The sequence below is a fragment of the Dasypus novemcinctus genome, chromosome 23 (assembly GCF_030445035.2).
Source record: "Dasypus novemcinctus isolate mDasNov1 chromosome 23, mDasNov1.1.hap2, whole genome shotgun sequence".
Classification (NCBI taxonomy): Eukaryota; Metazoa; Chordata; class Mammalia; order Cingulata; family Dasypodidae; genus Dasypus; species Dasypus novemcinctus.
Window position 1 is genome coordinate 70,707,726 of NC_080695.1, and position 16,009 is coordinate 70,723,734.

The 16,009-nt window shown below is 56.1% G+C and overlaps 1 protein-coding gene across 5 annotated transcripts; it reads right to left on the minus strand.

Moving 5' to 3' along the window:
• Positions 1-41: 41 nt before the first annotated feature.
• ZNF205 (zinc finger protein 205) lies at positions 42-10,134 on the minus strand. Of its 5 annotated transcripts, XM_012523342.4 has the most exons (8): positions 10,055-10,134; positions 9,505-9,709; positions 6,395-6,526; positions 4,004-4,217; positions 3,595-3,686; positions 3,068-3,188; positions 1,533-1,640; positions 42-1,305 (listed from the first exon to the last, which is right to left on the minus strand). In XM_012523342.4, exons 3-8 carry the CDS (start codon positions 6,449-6,451, stop codon positions 230-232), a joined length of 1,668 nt encoding a protein of 555 aa, XP_012378796.1. In that variant the 5' UTR covers positions 6,452-6,526; positions 9,505-9,709; positions 10,055-10,134; the 3' UTR covers positions 42-229. The 5 variants fall into 5 exon arrangements, with proteins under 5 accessions (XP_012378796.1, XP_004453642.1, XP_012378797.1 ...); XM_004453585.4 differs by having other exon boundaries at positions 9,505-10,082; XM_012523343.4 differs by lacking the exons at positions 9,505-9,709; positions 10,055-10,134 and adding an exon at positions 7,175-7,243.
• Between the last annotated feature and the right edge of the window lie 5,875 nt (positions 10,135-16,009).

The following is a 16,009-nucleotide window of genomic DNA, read 5'->3' on the forward strand; positions in this document are numbered from 1 at the left end:
CCAGCCGTGGGGCCCTTCGACACAGAGCCGCAGGCCACTGCTTGAACTCCAAGGCCTTTAATACGCAGCGAGAGTGCCAGCTCCTCGCCCAGCTCCTCCCCCGCCACCATGCCCTGCCCCATGCCAGCCACCGCCCTGCTCCCGCCCCACGCCCTCCTCGCTCCCTGCTGCCGCTGCCCTGGCTCCTTCCCGGGGCCTTCGCTTCCCATGGGACCGTGTCAGTTGCCTCCTAGGTGGGAGTGGGTGGCGGTGCCCCCAGCGCCCCCGCCGCCCCCAGCATCAGCATGGCCAGGGCCTTGGGCCCCGTGGTGTGGATCTTCTCGTGCCGGTGCAGGTTGGAGCGCCGGCTGAAGCTCTTGCCGCACAGGGGGCAGGAGTAGGGCCGGACGCCGCGGTGGGTGCGCTGGTGGGCGGTGAGGTGCGAGCTGTGGCTGAAGCTCTTGCCGCAGTCGAGGCAGTGGTAGGGCTTCTCGCCGGTGTGCGTGCGGTTGTGGGCGATGAGGTTGGAGCGCTGGCTGAAGCACTTGCCGCACTCGGGGCAGGGGTAGGGCTTGACGCCAGTGTGGGTGCGCTGGTGGGTGACCAGGGCGGAGCTCTGCGTGAAGCACTTGCCGCAGACGGGGCACTTGTGGGGCTTGGCACCTGTGTGGGTGCCCTGGTGGGTAACCAGGTCCGAGCGGCGGGTGAAGCGCTTGGCGCAGCGCTCGCACACGTAGGGCTTCTCGCCCGTGTGGATGCGCTGGTGCTGGATCAGCGTCGAGTGGTGGCTGAAGCTCTTCCAGCAGGAGGGGCAGGTGTAGGGCTTCTCGCCCGTGTGGATGATCTGGTGCTGGATGAGGTGGGAGCTGCGGCCGAAGCGCTTGCCGCAGTCCGTGCAGGCGTAGGGCTTCTCGCCCGTGTGCGTGCGCCGGTGCGTCACCAGGTGCGAGTGCCAGCTGAAGCCCTTGCCGCACTGCTCGCACTTGTAGGTCTTCCTGCCCGCGTCGCCCTCGGCCGCCAGGCCCTCCTCGCTGCTCCCGGCGGGCCCTTTCTCCTCGCCGGGTTCCTCAGGCGCGCGGCCCTCCGGGGCTTTCGGAAGACCTGCGTCCAGCAGGGCCGGCTTCCGCGCCGGGGGGCCGGTCTCCAGGGACTTGGGCTGCGCGTCGTCCTCGGCGGGCCCCGCGCCCTGGCTGCGGGCCGCCTGCTCCGTGCACTGCGCAGCAGGCCCCTGGGCTCTCCCGGCCCTGGCGCGGGAGGGCTTCACAGCCCCGAGGGCCGCCGGGGGCGGGATCAGGGCCGGCACCTCCTTGCCCACCACAACAGTGCCTGGAAAAAAGGGTGCCCAGCAAGAAGGACTGGGTAGGAGACTCGGGGTACCAGGGAGGCAGACTCAAGGGGGGGGGCTCTGTCCCGAGAGGCTCCGGAAGCGAGAGGCGGGGAGGCGGCCCTGTCCCGGGAGGCCGGGTGCCTGCACCCAACCAAAAACCGGCAGAAGGCCCCCAGCGACAGGGGCCCCGGAGCAGCAGCGCCCGCCACGCCCCGCCTGCCCTCACCTGTGCACACGGCCCTCTCCTTCTCCTCTCCCGCCTGCTGGCGTGCGCCCGAGGCCTCGCCCTTCTCCTGCGCTTGGGAGGCCCAGAAAGCTCTGCTGAAGGGGAACCCTGCCCGGAGAGAGGCTCTGCTCAGGCCTGGCCCTGCCGGCACCAGGCGCCAGCACCCCTGGGAGCAAAGGAGCGAGAGCGCGGGCAGGGGCTGCGGCTCCGGAAACTCGGGGCAAACTCAAGGGGCCTCCCCGTGTCGCTCTCTGTAAGGTGCCCACATGCCCGCCTCAGGAAGCACTTTCCACAACGACTGCCAGCTTTGCTCCTCGCCAGGCGGAGCCCGGGCTCTGCCCCGAGGCTCCTGAACGGCGACAGGATGATGAGAGGAGCTGGGCCACGTCCCTCACGGCAGTCCCCACCAGGGGCCCAGCAGTGTGGCAAACGAAGCAATCCCTGTGCTCACGGGACCCCAGGACGCCAGGCAGAGAGGGTGTGGGAGGGGACAGGGGAAGCGGGCAGAGAGGCCAAGAGAAAGCCTGGGGGAAGGGCCAGTGACACTGACACCAAGGCGCCCAGGACCAAAGGCCCATCTGCTGGCCCCTGGGGCAAGGGCCCCGGAATGGTCAGGCCAGCGAGAGAGCAGAGGGGCCCCGGCCCCCCAACCTGATGGAATACCATGGGAGGAACGGAACAAGGCGGACCGATGGGGTAGCTGGTGGTTAGGGCATCCCTGAGGCCCGCCAAGGGGCCAAAAATGGGTGCTGTGGACGCGCTGTCACCTCCCAGGCCTGCCTGGATTCCCGCTCTGTGTTCCAGGGAACCTGGGACGGGTCACGGAGGGAGCGGAGCTGGCTGCTGGGCTCCTAGAGCCCCGGGGCCAGGAGGCTCTCGGGACCACCCCTGACCTCCAGGCGGGTTGGCAGGCCCCCAGGCTCCACCCGCGCTGGCAGGTGTTCAATAGATACACGTGAATGAACGGAGGACAGATGAATGAATGACCTGCTCACAGTTCCCATGAGACCACAAGAGTCTGCCGAGAAAACCGGAGTGGGAAGCTCGGAGCCCCAGGGCCTCAGCCGTTACCTCCAGAGAAGTGAAGGGGACCGGCCCTGAGGGGGCCGAGCAGGCTCCTGGGGCAGCCCCCCTGGCAGCAGCCCAGACCTCAGAGCCAAGCTGTCTGCTCCAGCACCTCTGCGGGGGCACGGCAGCCCATGCGACATGCAGCAACGCTCTGTCCAGTACCGGAGCCTCTACACTTAACTTTGAGCTGGTAAAAATTACACTAAAAATCCAGGCGCGCTGGCCACATTTCAACGCCCACCACCCACATGGGCCCGCGGCCACCCAGTCAGCACAGTCCACCGTGGCAGGAGGTTCGGAGCTGTCCAGGTGGACAGGGAGAGGGGCCGGAAGGCCGGCGAGGGAAGGGGGGAGCGCGGGTGGGGTAGGCCATGCAGCAGAGCCCCACTTCTCTCACACCCCAGGGCCTCAGGAAGCCACTGTCCCCAGAGCCCACTGCCGCCCCCAGCCCTGGGACGGGCCCTTACCCAACGACAGCCCGTTTCTCTTCTGCAGGATGTCCCTATAGAAGCTCTGCTGAGTGTGGTCCAGCCGTCCCCATTCCTCGCGGGAGAGGTACAAAGCTACGTCCTCAAAGGTGACTGGCATCTGAAACAACACAAAATGACCAGAGGGGGGCAAGATGGCACCAAGTCGTGTAGAAAGAGCCCAGCCCCGACCCACTGCCCACGTGAGGCTGCCGGGACGGCCTCGTTTAGTCACGTACTTATTTGGACAGAACGCAGCGGTTGTGTGGAGCAGAAGAGACAAAACCAAGAGTCCTTTTGGGGAACAGAGCTGAGGCGTGTCCCCCCTTGGCCCCAGGGGACGAGCTCCGTCGCTGCCTCCGTGCTTCCTTGTGCCTCGGCGCCAGCGTGGCCCCGAAGCAGCAGGTTGCTGCTCCGAGCTGGGGGGTCAGCGGGGAGGAAGGGCTGGGCACCTCGGGGGAGCCAGGGGTGGCCCTGCCTTGGCTGGGGGGGGGCAGCCGAGAGGAGGGGCAGCCCGAGCCACTCACCTGGGACCAGGCAGTGAGGAGCGCTGCGGCCATCTGCCGGTCTCTGGCTCTCCCCTCCCTGGGGAGGACAGGGACCTGGGGGAATGGGGGGGCTGAGAGGGGAGAGAGGTCCTCAGGGTGGCCAGTTCGTCCTGCTGGGTGGCCCTGCTCCCCCCCAGGGGCCTAGGCCTGGCCTTGCAGGGACACTCACGGCCACCTCCAACCCCACCTCCCTCCACTGGGCCTGAGAGCAAGGTCGTGAGGCCGTGACACTGCCCAGGGGCAGCCTCCGTGAGGCAGGACGGCAGGCCCCAGCCCGTTCCCCTGCCACCACCATCCCCACAGAGGAAACTGCTTCCCCCTGTCCCAGGCCTCTGATCCTTACCCTGGTTCAAGCCACTGCCTCCCTCCCCCGTGTCCCTCTCCTTACCTCCACCAGGCAGGAAAGGCGCTTTCTCCTTAGGGCCATGGCTCGGGGGCGCCCATCCACGTGCACTGGGAGCCCCTGTCTCCTGCGGCACCCCCTCGGGATGTGGCTCTTTGGGCTCTAACTTGATGTGCGGTGGCTCCTGGGCAGCTTCCAAAGGCCCTGATCCCGCGAACCGGGAAAGCATGTCTTGACAAGGACGCTGGTAGCCTGGAGCCTACAAATGACAGCTGCCATCGGCACCAGGAAGGAGGGGGACGGGGACAGCCCAGAGCTCCTCGCCTGGGGCCCAGCCAGGGCAGAAGCAGGGCAGCGGAATGTACCCCCAGGTTCAAGGCCCGACTCCAGAGCCTGGTCTCATCACCTTCTCCCCTCCCCAAGGACCACGAACCGCTGGCTCACCCCAGCAAGGACAGGGCAGCAGGGAAGTGCGCGAAGATTAACCGAGGCCAGTCCCAGGCAGGCAGGCGAGGGGCCAGGGTCCGCGCCCCTCTTACCAGCTTAATCCTCAGCTGCTACAGCGTGGGGTTGTTTCATATTAAAAGTCAACACTATTAATACTATGTACTAGTAATATTGCTAACAATGTTCAAATAGAATCCTACTCTGTATTAATGAGGAAATCAAGGCTCAGAGGGATTGGACAACGGCCCACGGTGAAGCAGCTCTTAAGCGGCTGGGCTGGGATTTCAACTCAAGCACGTTTGACCCCGGTGCTGAGGGGGTGATGTGACCATGGGCCATTTCCAGCATGGCTCAATTTGGACAGAGTATCTGGAGTTTTCTGGTTTGGAGAAAAAAGCCTACGAGTGACATTGCCTGGGCTCCCAGCCATGCCCATCGTGGCCTGGCAAGGAAGACTCCTTTCTGCCACCCTTTCCCCAGGTTCCTCCCCCCCAAGTGGGATTTCCTGACGCCTCTCCCTTCTGCACGCCGGCCTGAGCCCCAGCCCTTCCTGGAGGTGCAGGGCAGGCTTTAGGTCAGTGGACCAGGGCTCAAACCCAGAACCTCCCCGCCAGCTGTTTAAGCCTCGGCAGGCACCCCTTCCTCCCCCTGCCTCCCCTCCTGACCAATGGTGGCGCCTCCTCCGAGGGTATCACCAGGAGGGGCTGAGGCCGGGCACCTCATGAGCCCAATCCCAAATCCCCTCTTGCGCTCTCCTTTGGGCGCGTTTTCTCTTTGGCACATCTTGTATCATTTTTGGTCCAAAAAAAAAACAGAAAAACCAATAATCTCAGAAGTGCGGAGGAAGCCTCACTGCCGTGCGCAGGACGGGCTGCCAACAGCACAGCACAGGGAGCGCTGTGGACAGCGGGGCAGGCCAGCCACCTGCGGGGACTCTCGCCAGGCCCTCCATTCTCTGGTCTATGTGGGTCTCGAGGGAAAGACCCACAGGCCAGGTGTCAGATTGCCAGTCCCAATGCCATGGCCAGCCAGGTGGCCTCCCTGACACCAGCTACTCTGCCTCCCTTACAGGGGCTGAGAGCTTCCTGCTCCAGAAAGTTCTAGAGAAACAGAGCAGCGCTAGTAATTATTATTGTTTCTCTCTGTACACATGACAGACTGCATTAGCAGCAGAGAATGTGGACATGGGGGGCTCGTCAGGCATCATAAAGACATAAGTTAAAAGACATTTTGGAAGGGAAAAATCAACAGTGATGACAAGTCTTCATACTTTTGTGGCACACAAACAGTAAAGCCAACCCCTGATTTAGAGTTAGGTTTCCAGCCACTGCCAGCATGAGGTGGGAGGACACAGGCCTGTCTGCCTCAGGCGCCAGGGGCTGGGGGATTCTCGTTTGGGGTGTGAGACGGCAGCCGCGGGCCGGTGAACAGCTCACAGTGGACCCTCGCCATCCACTCCCCCCGCACTTCAGTGACCTGGCACGAGGCCTGTTATCCCCAATTCTCAGGTGACACGCCTGGCCTGCGGATGGCTCCTAGCCCTCCACCTCCAAGCCCAGTGACCTCTGTCCTGCGCAGGTTATAATCACACAACCCGGAGGCAGGCACACAGGGCTGGGTGATCAGAGCCAGAGGATGGAGGAGATGCCAGGAAGAGGGCCACGGGGTAGAATGAGGGTGCCCTTTGTGCCTGAGCACTGTTCAGCAAAGCTTCCCAGCAGGACCCCTAAGTGGCCCCCCTGCTTTCTTCGAGCCACGGTCCATGGAATTCACCAGGCACTTCAAAGCAGTGAGGCAGAAGCCCACTGCGGGGGTGGGGGGCTGGGGGTATACCTCCCACCTTGCCGCCCACTCTCCGCCCCCATCTACCTGCCCTGTCCCATCAGTGAGTCTAACGCTTCTGCTGGTCCAGGTGCTCTACCTCGTCAACCCCCTTCCACTCCAGTTCCTTCTGGGCTGTGCCTCTCTCATCCGGGCCCCCCATCCTACCTCTTGGGCTTTCCCCTTGTCCTGGGGAGCCCCAACTCCTCCATGGTCTGCAGACATTTTCTGTCTCAGAGCTCAGAAGCACGCTGAGTGGTCCCTGTCCCGTTCTAGCTCCTCCAGCTTCTGCCCAGGGTCCTGGAAGGGCAGAAAGAAATCAGCACGTGTTGCCCAGATCCCTCTGAGGTGCCCAAAACATTCTCCCCGGTCCCACTCAGGAAACAGGTTCTCAGCCTCCACTGACTGGCCCCCCACTCTAAGGTGCTTTACAGTGTCTCATTTCAAGAGTACAATTTTGAATGTCCCCCTTTGTTGCTGAAGCAAGAGCCCCACGTCTCGGTCCAGCCAGCACAGGGAAGGTCTGAGCTGAAGGCACAACCTGTATTTCTAACCTAACTCCACGAGCGCCTGGAAAGGTCTGCTGGTGTCGCCGTGGGGCCCCTGTCACCGGGAGAGCCAAGCTCTGCGTCAAGATCCTACAGAACAGGTGCTGGGTGGGGCCTGTCCCTGACAGCCGGGCAAGCAGGGAGGTCCAGGCCGGGCTGTCCCCAGGCAGGACACGTACCCTGGGCTCCGGGCCTGACTCCAAGCCCGTCTGGGATCCAGAAATGGACCTGTCCGCTCTCAGCAGCGCTCCCTGCGGCGGCCGCGCCCCGCCCGAGCCCCGCCGGCCGCCCCGGCTCCAGGCCCCTTCTCTCCCCGCCAGCCCGGAGCCTCCCACCCTGGACCCCGGGCCCTCCCGCACGCCGGCCCTCGGACGCGGGCGTCCTCCCCCGCGCCTCTCACCGCGCGCCCGGGCCCGCTCCCCGGGAAGGGAGTCGCCGCAGCCGGCGGCGGGCGGAGCTGGGATTCGGGACAACAGGAAGTTCCTCCCCGATCCCGGTCCCCGCGCCGCCGCGGCCCTGCAGGGCTCCCGGCGTGAGGGTTCCGGGTGCCAGCGAGGTTGCTCTGCCCCGCCGGGAGGCGGCCCCGGCCCCGCACCGCCCGCCCGCCCGAGCCAAGCAGGGCGCCCCAAAGGGAAGACGCGAAAATGCGTTTAGGGGAAATACGTTCACGTTTCAAAGCGAGCCTGGCGGTAGTCAGGAGGGGTGGGGGCTCTTGGTTGAGGGCCCCCCAGCTCCTTTTTATTGGGCACCACACTGGGGGGAGAGAAGCAGAACGGTCCCTTTCAGAACCAAGGGCATCTTCTAAAGGTCTGATGATGTCTCCTCGGGGCCCCTGGATCTCACTTAAGGCTCCTAGGCTGGTCAGCAGGTCGTCTGGGTCCCCCCAAGACTAGCGTGAAGTTCCCGCTCCCTGGGAGTGAAATTAGGAAAGAGAGGCCGGGCAACTAACTCCCCAGACCCCAACCTGATGCTTCACACCTCAGAAAGATGTGGGATGAACCGGATTTCTCCAGACCTGCCCCAGCTGTCTCTCAAGCCTGGGGATGGACCCACCTGCCAGTGGGGTGCAGCAGGCGCTGCCAGTGGGGTGCAGCAGCTTCAGATTCCACCTGTCTGGCTCAGTTTCCCCCTAATTCTCTCAAGGCAGCAAGGACAGATTGCTTCACTTTCTAGGTGAAGAGGCCAAGAGCCCGTTTGCCCCGTGCAGGAAAGGGGAGCGGAGGAGGGTACCGGTCTCCAGGGAGAGTCCTCCAGGACGCCTCCCACACCCACCGCTTACAGTCCACTTCCTGTCCTCAGAAACAAGCCCACTTGGACCAGTAAAGGCACAACTGGTCATTTACTTTGACTAAAGGCACAACCAGTCCATGGGTAGGCAGTATGGAATCACAGTGTTTAATTTTTTAAATTCAGTTTCCAATATTTAAAAAAGATTGCATTCTTATAAAATCCAAATTTTCTTGAAAAATCAGAACACCCAGCAACATGCTTTCTAGTTCCCTACAGTCCCCAGCTCGCCTCTCGCATTTGAGTTTGCAACCCCTGCTTCTGGAAGCATGTTTTAGGAGCCTTCAGAGTCAGATGGATTCAACTGTCACTGTGATGAAAAAAAAAAAATTACCTCTGGGTTTCGTCTCTGGTTAGTATTGCCGGGAGTTTTAATTCTCAGGGTGAAGAGAAATTTACAAAGTTGTAGCAAAAGCCAATGTTTTCAAGCCAGAGAGAGCATTAAACTGGAAAGTGGGTGTGTCCCAATTCCTGGGCAGAAGCTTCTCTCCCAAACTAAAGGGCCACTTCAGGGATCCTGGGAGATACTGAATATTTGGATCCCACTACGGGATCTCCGAAATTAGACCAAATGCAGCCTGAGCAGCTTGTTAATTGTTCAGAAAATATTTATTGAGCACTTACTATAAGACAGGCATTAAACCCTTCTTGAAAATGGAAGAAAACCCCTCTAGATAATATAGGATCCCATATATATAATATATAGGATCCTAGCAGGTCTACGAGGATGGGAGCCGCCACAATGGCTGTGGGAATCAGAGCCAACAGAAGGGTTCAATGAGGCACCAGAGCAGGTGAGACAACAGAGTGGAGAGAGAAACTTGATGCCTCCAGCAGCCAGGCCAAACACACTGATGAGTGGCCCCTACGTAAAACGGCAGGGACTTCCAGGGGACCAGAGAAACTATACTCTTTAAATGGGACAGCTGGAGACCCAGTATTGCCAGTTTGAAGATTTTTCAAGAGAAGCAAAAAAAAAAAAAAAATTTTTTTTTTCATTTCTGTGTGAAATCTCCTGTCTCTTAAATGTTGATAACTAATTTTTAAAATTTAAGAATCCCAGAGGAGTGGGTGTAGCTCCCCAGTACTCCCTAAAAAACTGATAATAAGAATTTCATCTCTCTTGCCTTCGCCCTGTCCCGGTGCCCCTCCCAGTGCCAGTCCTGCCCTATTCCTGCCTTCTGTGTCCTGCTCTCACCATGTCCCTCCTCATGGATCAACATGCAAGTAAAATCTGGGCACTTATAATCTATAATGGGAAATTGTAGTCTGTAAACAAGCTTGCTTTATCACTTTTCAGCTCCTTCCTCTCTACCTGGGACCCGTGATCTGATATTTTCTCCCATTACGTTTCCCTTCCTACCTTAATAAATTACTGGTCTAACTCAAAAAAAAAAAAAAGAAGAAGAAGAAGAATTTCATACAAGTCATGTATGTACTCACCTCACATGTGGCCCATGGAGGATTAAATAATCATGGATGAAAGCGCTTAGCAGAGCCTCGGGCACGGGAAACACAACAAATTCCAACTCCAGTGTCTGGCAGCTTCAGTGAGCTTGAGTACGGAGAGGACTCCGCCTTTAGTAAATAAGTCATGATCCACTCCCAGAAGACTTTGCCTGACAGTTATTCAAGTCTTGACGAGAACCTTAAGAAACACCCACGAATGATAAAAACTAGGGGAAAAGTCATCTGAAGTAAGAAAACCAAAATAGCTGGTACTAATTAAGATAGGAAACTAGGGCAATGCAGAGATCTAGCTTTAGGAAGAAAAGAGGAGGGAAAAATAAAGGAACAGGAGCGCGGTCGAGAAAAAAATAATAGACTACAGAGTGAATGTCAAACCCTGAAAAAAAAGAACAGAAGGAAACCAGTTGAAGCGGTAGACAAAAAAAAAAAAAAAAAAGGAACTAAATAGTAAATAGCTACACAAATAAGATTCCTGGCCCCGGACTGGAGAGCAGGGCGTGGGGAGCCCGAGCGGCCTGCTTACCCCCCCGGAGGCGACCCGGAAGTCCCGCGCTCAGTGGACAGAGCCAGAACGCGGAGGCCGGGAGCGCGTCGCCCAGGCAACAGTGCCGCTCCGCCCAGCCCCGCCTGTGAGCCGACAGACGACGCTGGTGATTGGCTGGCGCTCCTGCCCCGCCCCTCCTCCCCGCCCCTCTGAGGCCCCGCCCAGCGGCTCTCACTTGCGCATGGGCGTAGGGGTCCCAGGGAGTCCAAGGGGCCGGGCTAGCGTGGCGCCCCCGGGCCGGCTGGTGGCTCCACGTTTCCTGTCTAGCGCGACTCCAACTTCCGGTCGCCCTGGCTCCTCGCGGTGTCTCCGCCTGTGGGGCCCGGGGCGCGGGGACGCGGGACAGACAGGCCCGCGGGGGTCCTGGGCGGTGAGGATGGTGGGGCAAAGGGCACCCGGCCCCCAGTCCTCGAGTCTGCTTCCACCCGTAGCGTAACTACGGCCGGGCCTGCGTGCCCGGGATCCGGGGCAGGTGAGAGCCGGACCTGCGAGAAGAGGATCCAGACCTGGAGAGCGCGAGGACCCGCCCCGAGCCCGGGTCTGGCCTCCCGCCGCCGGGTATCCCCCCCTCCCCCAACCGCCCTTTATTTTTGGTTTCGTTTGATTTGTTTTTCAAAAATGGGGTAAACCATATACTGTCCTTCCGCTCTGTAGGTGTATGTTTCTGCACACCTATAGGCTAAAGATGGTTCCATATAAAAATATGTGGAGGAAAAAATAAAGAATATGAAGGCAAAAAGAGAAATGGGAAAAATAGAGTTGCCTTTTTAGAACCATCACATAATGTTCCTTGTACGGATATATTACGATTATTCAATCAGGCTCCTACTCACCACCCATTTCTAGTTGACCTTGGCTTGGAAGGTGCTGGGTGTGTGTGTGGGGAGGGGGGTGCTGATGCAAGGTACCAGAAATCTCTTGGCCTTTATAAAGGGCATTTATTTGAGGTGGAAGTTTACAGTCACAAGGCCCTAAAGAGTCCAACTCAAGGTACCGTAAGAGGTACTTGCTCACCAAAGTCATTTGCCACATGTTGAAGCAAGATGGCGAGCGATGTCTGCAAGGGTTCGGCCTTCCTTCTTCCTCTTAAGATTCTGTGGTCCAGCCTCTTTCCCTCTCAGCTGTAGGCTGGCATAAGGCTCGACCCTCTTCCTAGGACTTGTTTCTTTCTGGGCTGCTCTGGTCTCTTCACAAGGTCAGCTGTGAACTATCAGGCTCATCTCTCTTCCTGGGGCCTCTGCCATGTCTATAGAGCCATCTCTATTCCTCTGTGTTCCTCTCCTGTGTGTCTACTTCCCTGTGAGAGTCTGTTTTATCAGCCCGCCAAGGGGGCTGGGACTCAACACTGAGTCACACTCTCTAATGTATGGTTGAATCAAAGCCCTAATCTTAACATAATTTAATCAGATGTCTCAGCTGAATCTAATACAATCAAAAGGTATCGTGCCCAGAGAAACAGACCAGTTTACAAATATAATCAATAACTCTTCTTGGAATTCATAAATAATATCAAACTGCCACAGAGGCTTATGAGCCTTTCAGTGGGTGAGCAGCATGAACATCTAAGCTTGCAGACAGGCCTAGAGACTGCCCTCAGGCACCCGGAGGAGACCACCCCCCATAGCTCGCCAGCCCTCTGGCCCAAGCCTGGCTTCTGGATCTCAGCCTGGACGCCAGCCCAACAGCTGGCCCCTCACAGTTGACAAAAAATGGACTTTTCCCACCCAGGAGAACAGGAGGAGCCTCATTGGCAGCAAGTCTAGGAGCTTCTTTCTGATGTTTGGAAAGCTTGGCGGTTTCAGCCCAAGCCAGGCCAGCTGAGAACACAAGGGCCAGAAAACTTGAAAGGGTTGAGGTTGATAGGATGTTTCCCAAACACCCCCATCCCAATTATCTGAAAGATTTGTCCCTAGCTGGGAGCTGAAGACACAGTGCAGGCAGGTGAGGAGACAAGACACTCTCTGGAAGCTAAGCTCAACAGTCACTCTGACTTTGGGGCTCTGAAGTGGAAATCAGAGTAAATTAAATTCCTTTCCCTTCAAAACTTGGTGCATGTTAAGCAAGCCAGGCAAAAAAGGACAAATACTGTATGATTGCACTATTATGAGCCAAATATTATGTGTAACATCGCATGATTTAAAAAATTGTCTAACAACCAATCCAGTGTCCACATAGAAGAGGTGGCATTGGATTGGGAAAAGTGGACATAATGGACAAAGGGTATGGGGAAAGGCAGGAAGAGACGAGAGGTGGAGGCGTCTTCGGGACATGGAGCTGCCCTGGATGGTGCTTCAGAGGTAATCACCGGACATTGTAAATCCTCACAGGGCCTACATGATGGAATAGAGGAGAGTATGGGCCATGATGTGAACCAATGTATATGAGGTGCAGAGGTGCCCAAAGATGTACTTACCAAATCCAATGGATGTGTCATGATGATGGGAACGAGTGTTGTTGGGGGGGGGGAGAGGGGGGGTGGGGGGGTGGGGTTGAATGGGACCTCACATATATATTTTTAATGTAATATTATTACAAAGTCAATAAAAAATAAAAAAATTAAAAAAAAAAAAAAAAAAAAAAAAAAATTGTCTAGGTATATACACACCTCAACTTTCAGTGTCCCATTGAAGAGGCAAAAACTACATCGTCAACAAGCCCGGGTCTGCCCCACGCTTCAGTTTCCTATTTTGATACTTCTCTGAGTCAATTAAATAGTACCTAAAACATCTGTAGTGCTTCCACTGTTCAAAGTACTTTTGCTTGCATCACCTCTTGTTCAATGACAACTGCCATCTGTGGCAAGGTCTGTGGGGTCATCCCTTCCCTCTCCCCAGAGAGAAGGTCATCCGCCCACACTCCCTCAGCCACGCCCGGGAGCTGGGATGAGAGCCAGGTTCTCCCTGTCCTTGTTCAAGGCTCTGAAAAAGGCTCGCCTGCCCCTCTTGGCCGCCCCACCTGGGCCCTGCATAGCCCCCACGCCAGCTTGTCTGACTCTCCTATTCCTTTGCACACCAACCAGAAACCTCCCCCGAGCTCCAGCTCAATTCTTCTGCCATAGGTGGGCCTGCGACTGCCCCTCCCTGCATTAGTCAGCCAAAGGGTGCTGATGTAAAGGACCAGAAATCTGTTGGCTTTTATAAAGGGTAATCTATTTGGGGTAAAAGCTTACAGTTACAAGGCCCTAAAGAATCCAGCTCGGGAAGCAGATGTGGCTCAAGTGATTGGGCTCCCACCTACCACAGGGGAGGTCCCTGGTTGGGTTCCTGATGCCTCCTAAAGAAGACAGCGAGCTGGTGCGATGAGCAGAGGCAGCAAGCTGACACAAGAGACACAAGAGAAATTTTTTTAAAAAAATTTTAATAAAAAATTTTTAAATGACAAGAAGAAAACATAAGAGACACAACAAAGCAGGGAGCAGAGTTTCCAGGTGCCTCCTACAGAGGATGAGCAAAATGGCAATCTGGCGAGATAGGCAGGCACAGCAAGCTGATTTGACAAGATGAGGCAACAAGAGACACTAGGAAAAACATAACGAGACACAACAGGGAACAGAGCAATTAGGTGCCTCCCTCCCAAATTAGAGGTCCCAGGTTCGGTTCCCAGTACCTCCTAAAAAAGAAAAAAAACAAGACTAACACACATAAGCAGGTGCAAACAATGAGGGGTGGGGAGAGAGAAAAAAAATAAATCTTAAAAAAAAAGAGTCCGACTCGAAGTTGCTTTCTCACTGTGTGTTGAAGCAAGGCTGTCGCGGATCTCTCGCTGGCCTCTCCTTCCTGGGCTCCCTCTTGAGGCTCCCTGGGTCCAGCCTCTTCCTTTCTCAGCTGTGGTCTGGTCCAGGGCTCTTCTCTCAGGGCTTCCTGTATCAGTCTCGACTTTGTTCCCAAGGTCAGTTTCTAACGATCAGGCGAATGGTTCATCTTTCTTCCGGGGCCCCAGGAGGGTCCATTTATACCAGCCCCCCCCCCCCGGGGGCGGGGACTCAGCCTGAGCCACGCCTTCCTGACGTGGCCCAATCAGAAGCCCTAAATCGGCCTTATCAAGTAAACTTAATCAGAGGCCCCTCTCTGAATTTAATGCAATCAAAGGATGTTACATGCAGAGGAATAGATCGGTTCACAAACATCTTCCTCTTTTGGGGACTCACAAAAATAATCTCAAACTGCCACCCTCGCCGTTCGATTCCCTCGTGGAAGCGAGTGAGCTCCGCCGAGCTCTGTGCCGCCCGGGTGCGTGGTCTCGGAAGGCGCCGAGAACCAGCCGGAGCCCCCCGGGACCCCGTGGGAAACAGAAATCAGACCCCGTAAGAACCAAGGCGCCTAGCTCGTAAAACGAAGAGGTTGGAGCGAGTGATGGTTCCCGAAGGGCCATCCTGAACCAGGTCAGAAATGCAGAGTCCCAGGCCCCTCTCCAGACACTTAGAACTCGGGGCGGGGCAGGGGCGGCAATCTGCACTTTCCCAGGGATTCCGAAGGATGCTACGGTTTAAGAACCAGCCCTGCCGGCCCAGTTAAACTAACAGAGAAGCTTTCCAAGACTCTCTGATGTCTGGGCTGCAGCCCATGTCAATTCAATCAAAATCCCAGGGAGCAGAGCCTCTGTGCAGATGCTCCTGGCCGAGCCAGGGTTGAGATCCACCTGGCTAGACGATTTCTGAAGTCATTTCCAATTTGGACAAGTATTCAGTATGGAATGGGTCTTAACAAGTGCTCTAGAGCTTTGCTAACCACCTGTGGACACCGAGCACTTAAAATGTGGCTAGTGCACCTGAGGAATGAATTTTAAAAATTTTTAATTTTAATTAAAATTGAATTATGAAGTCATGAAGCTTATGAACCTGGAGGACGTTATGTTGAGTGAAGCAAGCCAGACACAAAAGGACAAATACTGTATGATTGCATTTACTATGAACCAAATATATTGTGTAACATATTGTATGATTTTGAAAAAATTTTTATATGTATCCAGTACATTTAACTGAGAAATGTATGTTTTTATTCAACTGTGTTTTCTTTTTAGTTTTTAATTGTTTATATTTTCAATTATTAAATGGACAAAATAAAGTTAAAAAAAGAAGAGGATTAAAATGAAGAAGATGTTTACGTAGAAGAAAAATGTAATCTAATTTAAAAATTTTCCAGATCCTTCTATCCTTTAATGGAAGAGCCAGCGCTGGCCTAGGCCACCTCTCTCCTCTTTTGGGCCCTTTTTGACTCTTGAAACAACATTGAGAAATACTTAATTTTCTAGATTTTGCTCCCTAAATTACATCATGTTTTGTCCTGTATCTTATAAACCTGCTGCCATCCTTTCTTGACATAAGTAAGCCCTTAGTTTTCACAGGGGGGATTGTTCAGAGAGGCAGGGGTAAGCCAGTGAAGCCAGGGACGTGCTGGACTCCTCTAGATTCCTGACTACGTTGCATAAAAGAAGTTAAGAACATGCCAGTTAGACCAATAAAAAGAATTTATTGGGAAATGGGGGGAAAGAACAGAACTTGTTGAGAAATGGGAGAGAAGGGTGGAGATCCGCACGCGACTTGACGCGGGCTCCCCGGACAGAGAGAGCAGTCTGGTTTGTGAGTTACCTTTATTCAACTATTGATTCCTTCTCCCCTGGCTAAGGCTAAGGGGAGGGGCCCCAGCTCTGACTCGCCAGCCATCTCACCACTGGCGGGGGACAATGGTGAGGACTGTTTGGAATCTCCTGGGCCAAAGGGAGGTCCAGGAAAGAGTCAGCTGGGACCTCAAGGTCAAGGTGAAGGTCTCAGCAGGGTCTCACAATCCTGTTGTCTGTTGGCCATGTTGTGGCTCAACTTTTTCTCATTTCCCTGTACTAACATGCCTCACTGGCAGGGTAACAGAAGGATGATGGCTAGAATGGAAATTCTTTAGCTCTATTAACAGAGGTTCTTTTCCGGTTCAGTGGTTGTTT

What these genes read in the sequence shown, in the direction of transcription:
- ZNF205 (XM_012523342.4), bottom strand. Translation starts at nt 6,451, where the DNA reads ATGTCTGCAGACCATGGAGGAGTTGGGGCTCCCCAGGACAAGGGGAAA. An exon ending in GAGAAACGGGCTGTCGTTGG is followed by an intron (nt 1,641 to 3,067) that starts GTAAGGGCCCGT and finishes CTCTCCGGGCAG; the next exon opens with GGTTCCCCTTCAGCAGAGCT. An exon ending in GGAGAGGGCCGTGTGCACAG is followed by an intron (nt 1,306 to 1,532) that starts GTGAGGGCAGGC and finishes CCTTTTTTCCAG; the next exon opens with GCACTGTTGTGGTGGGCAAG.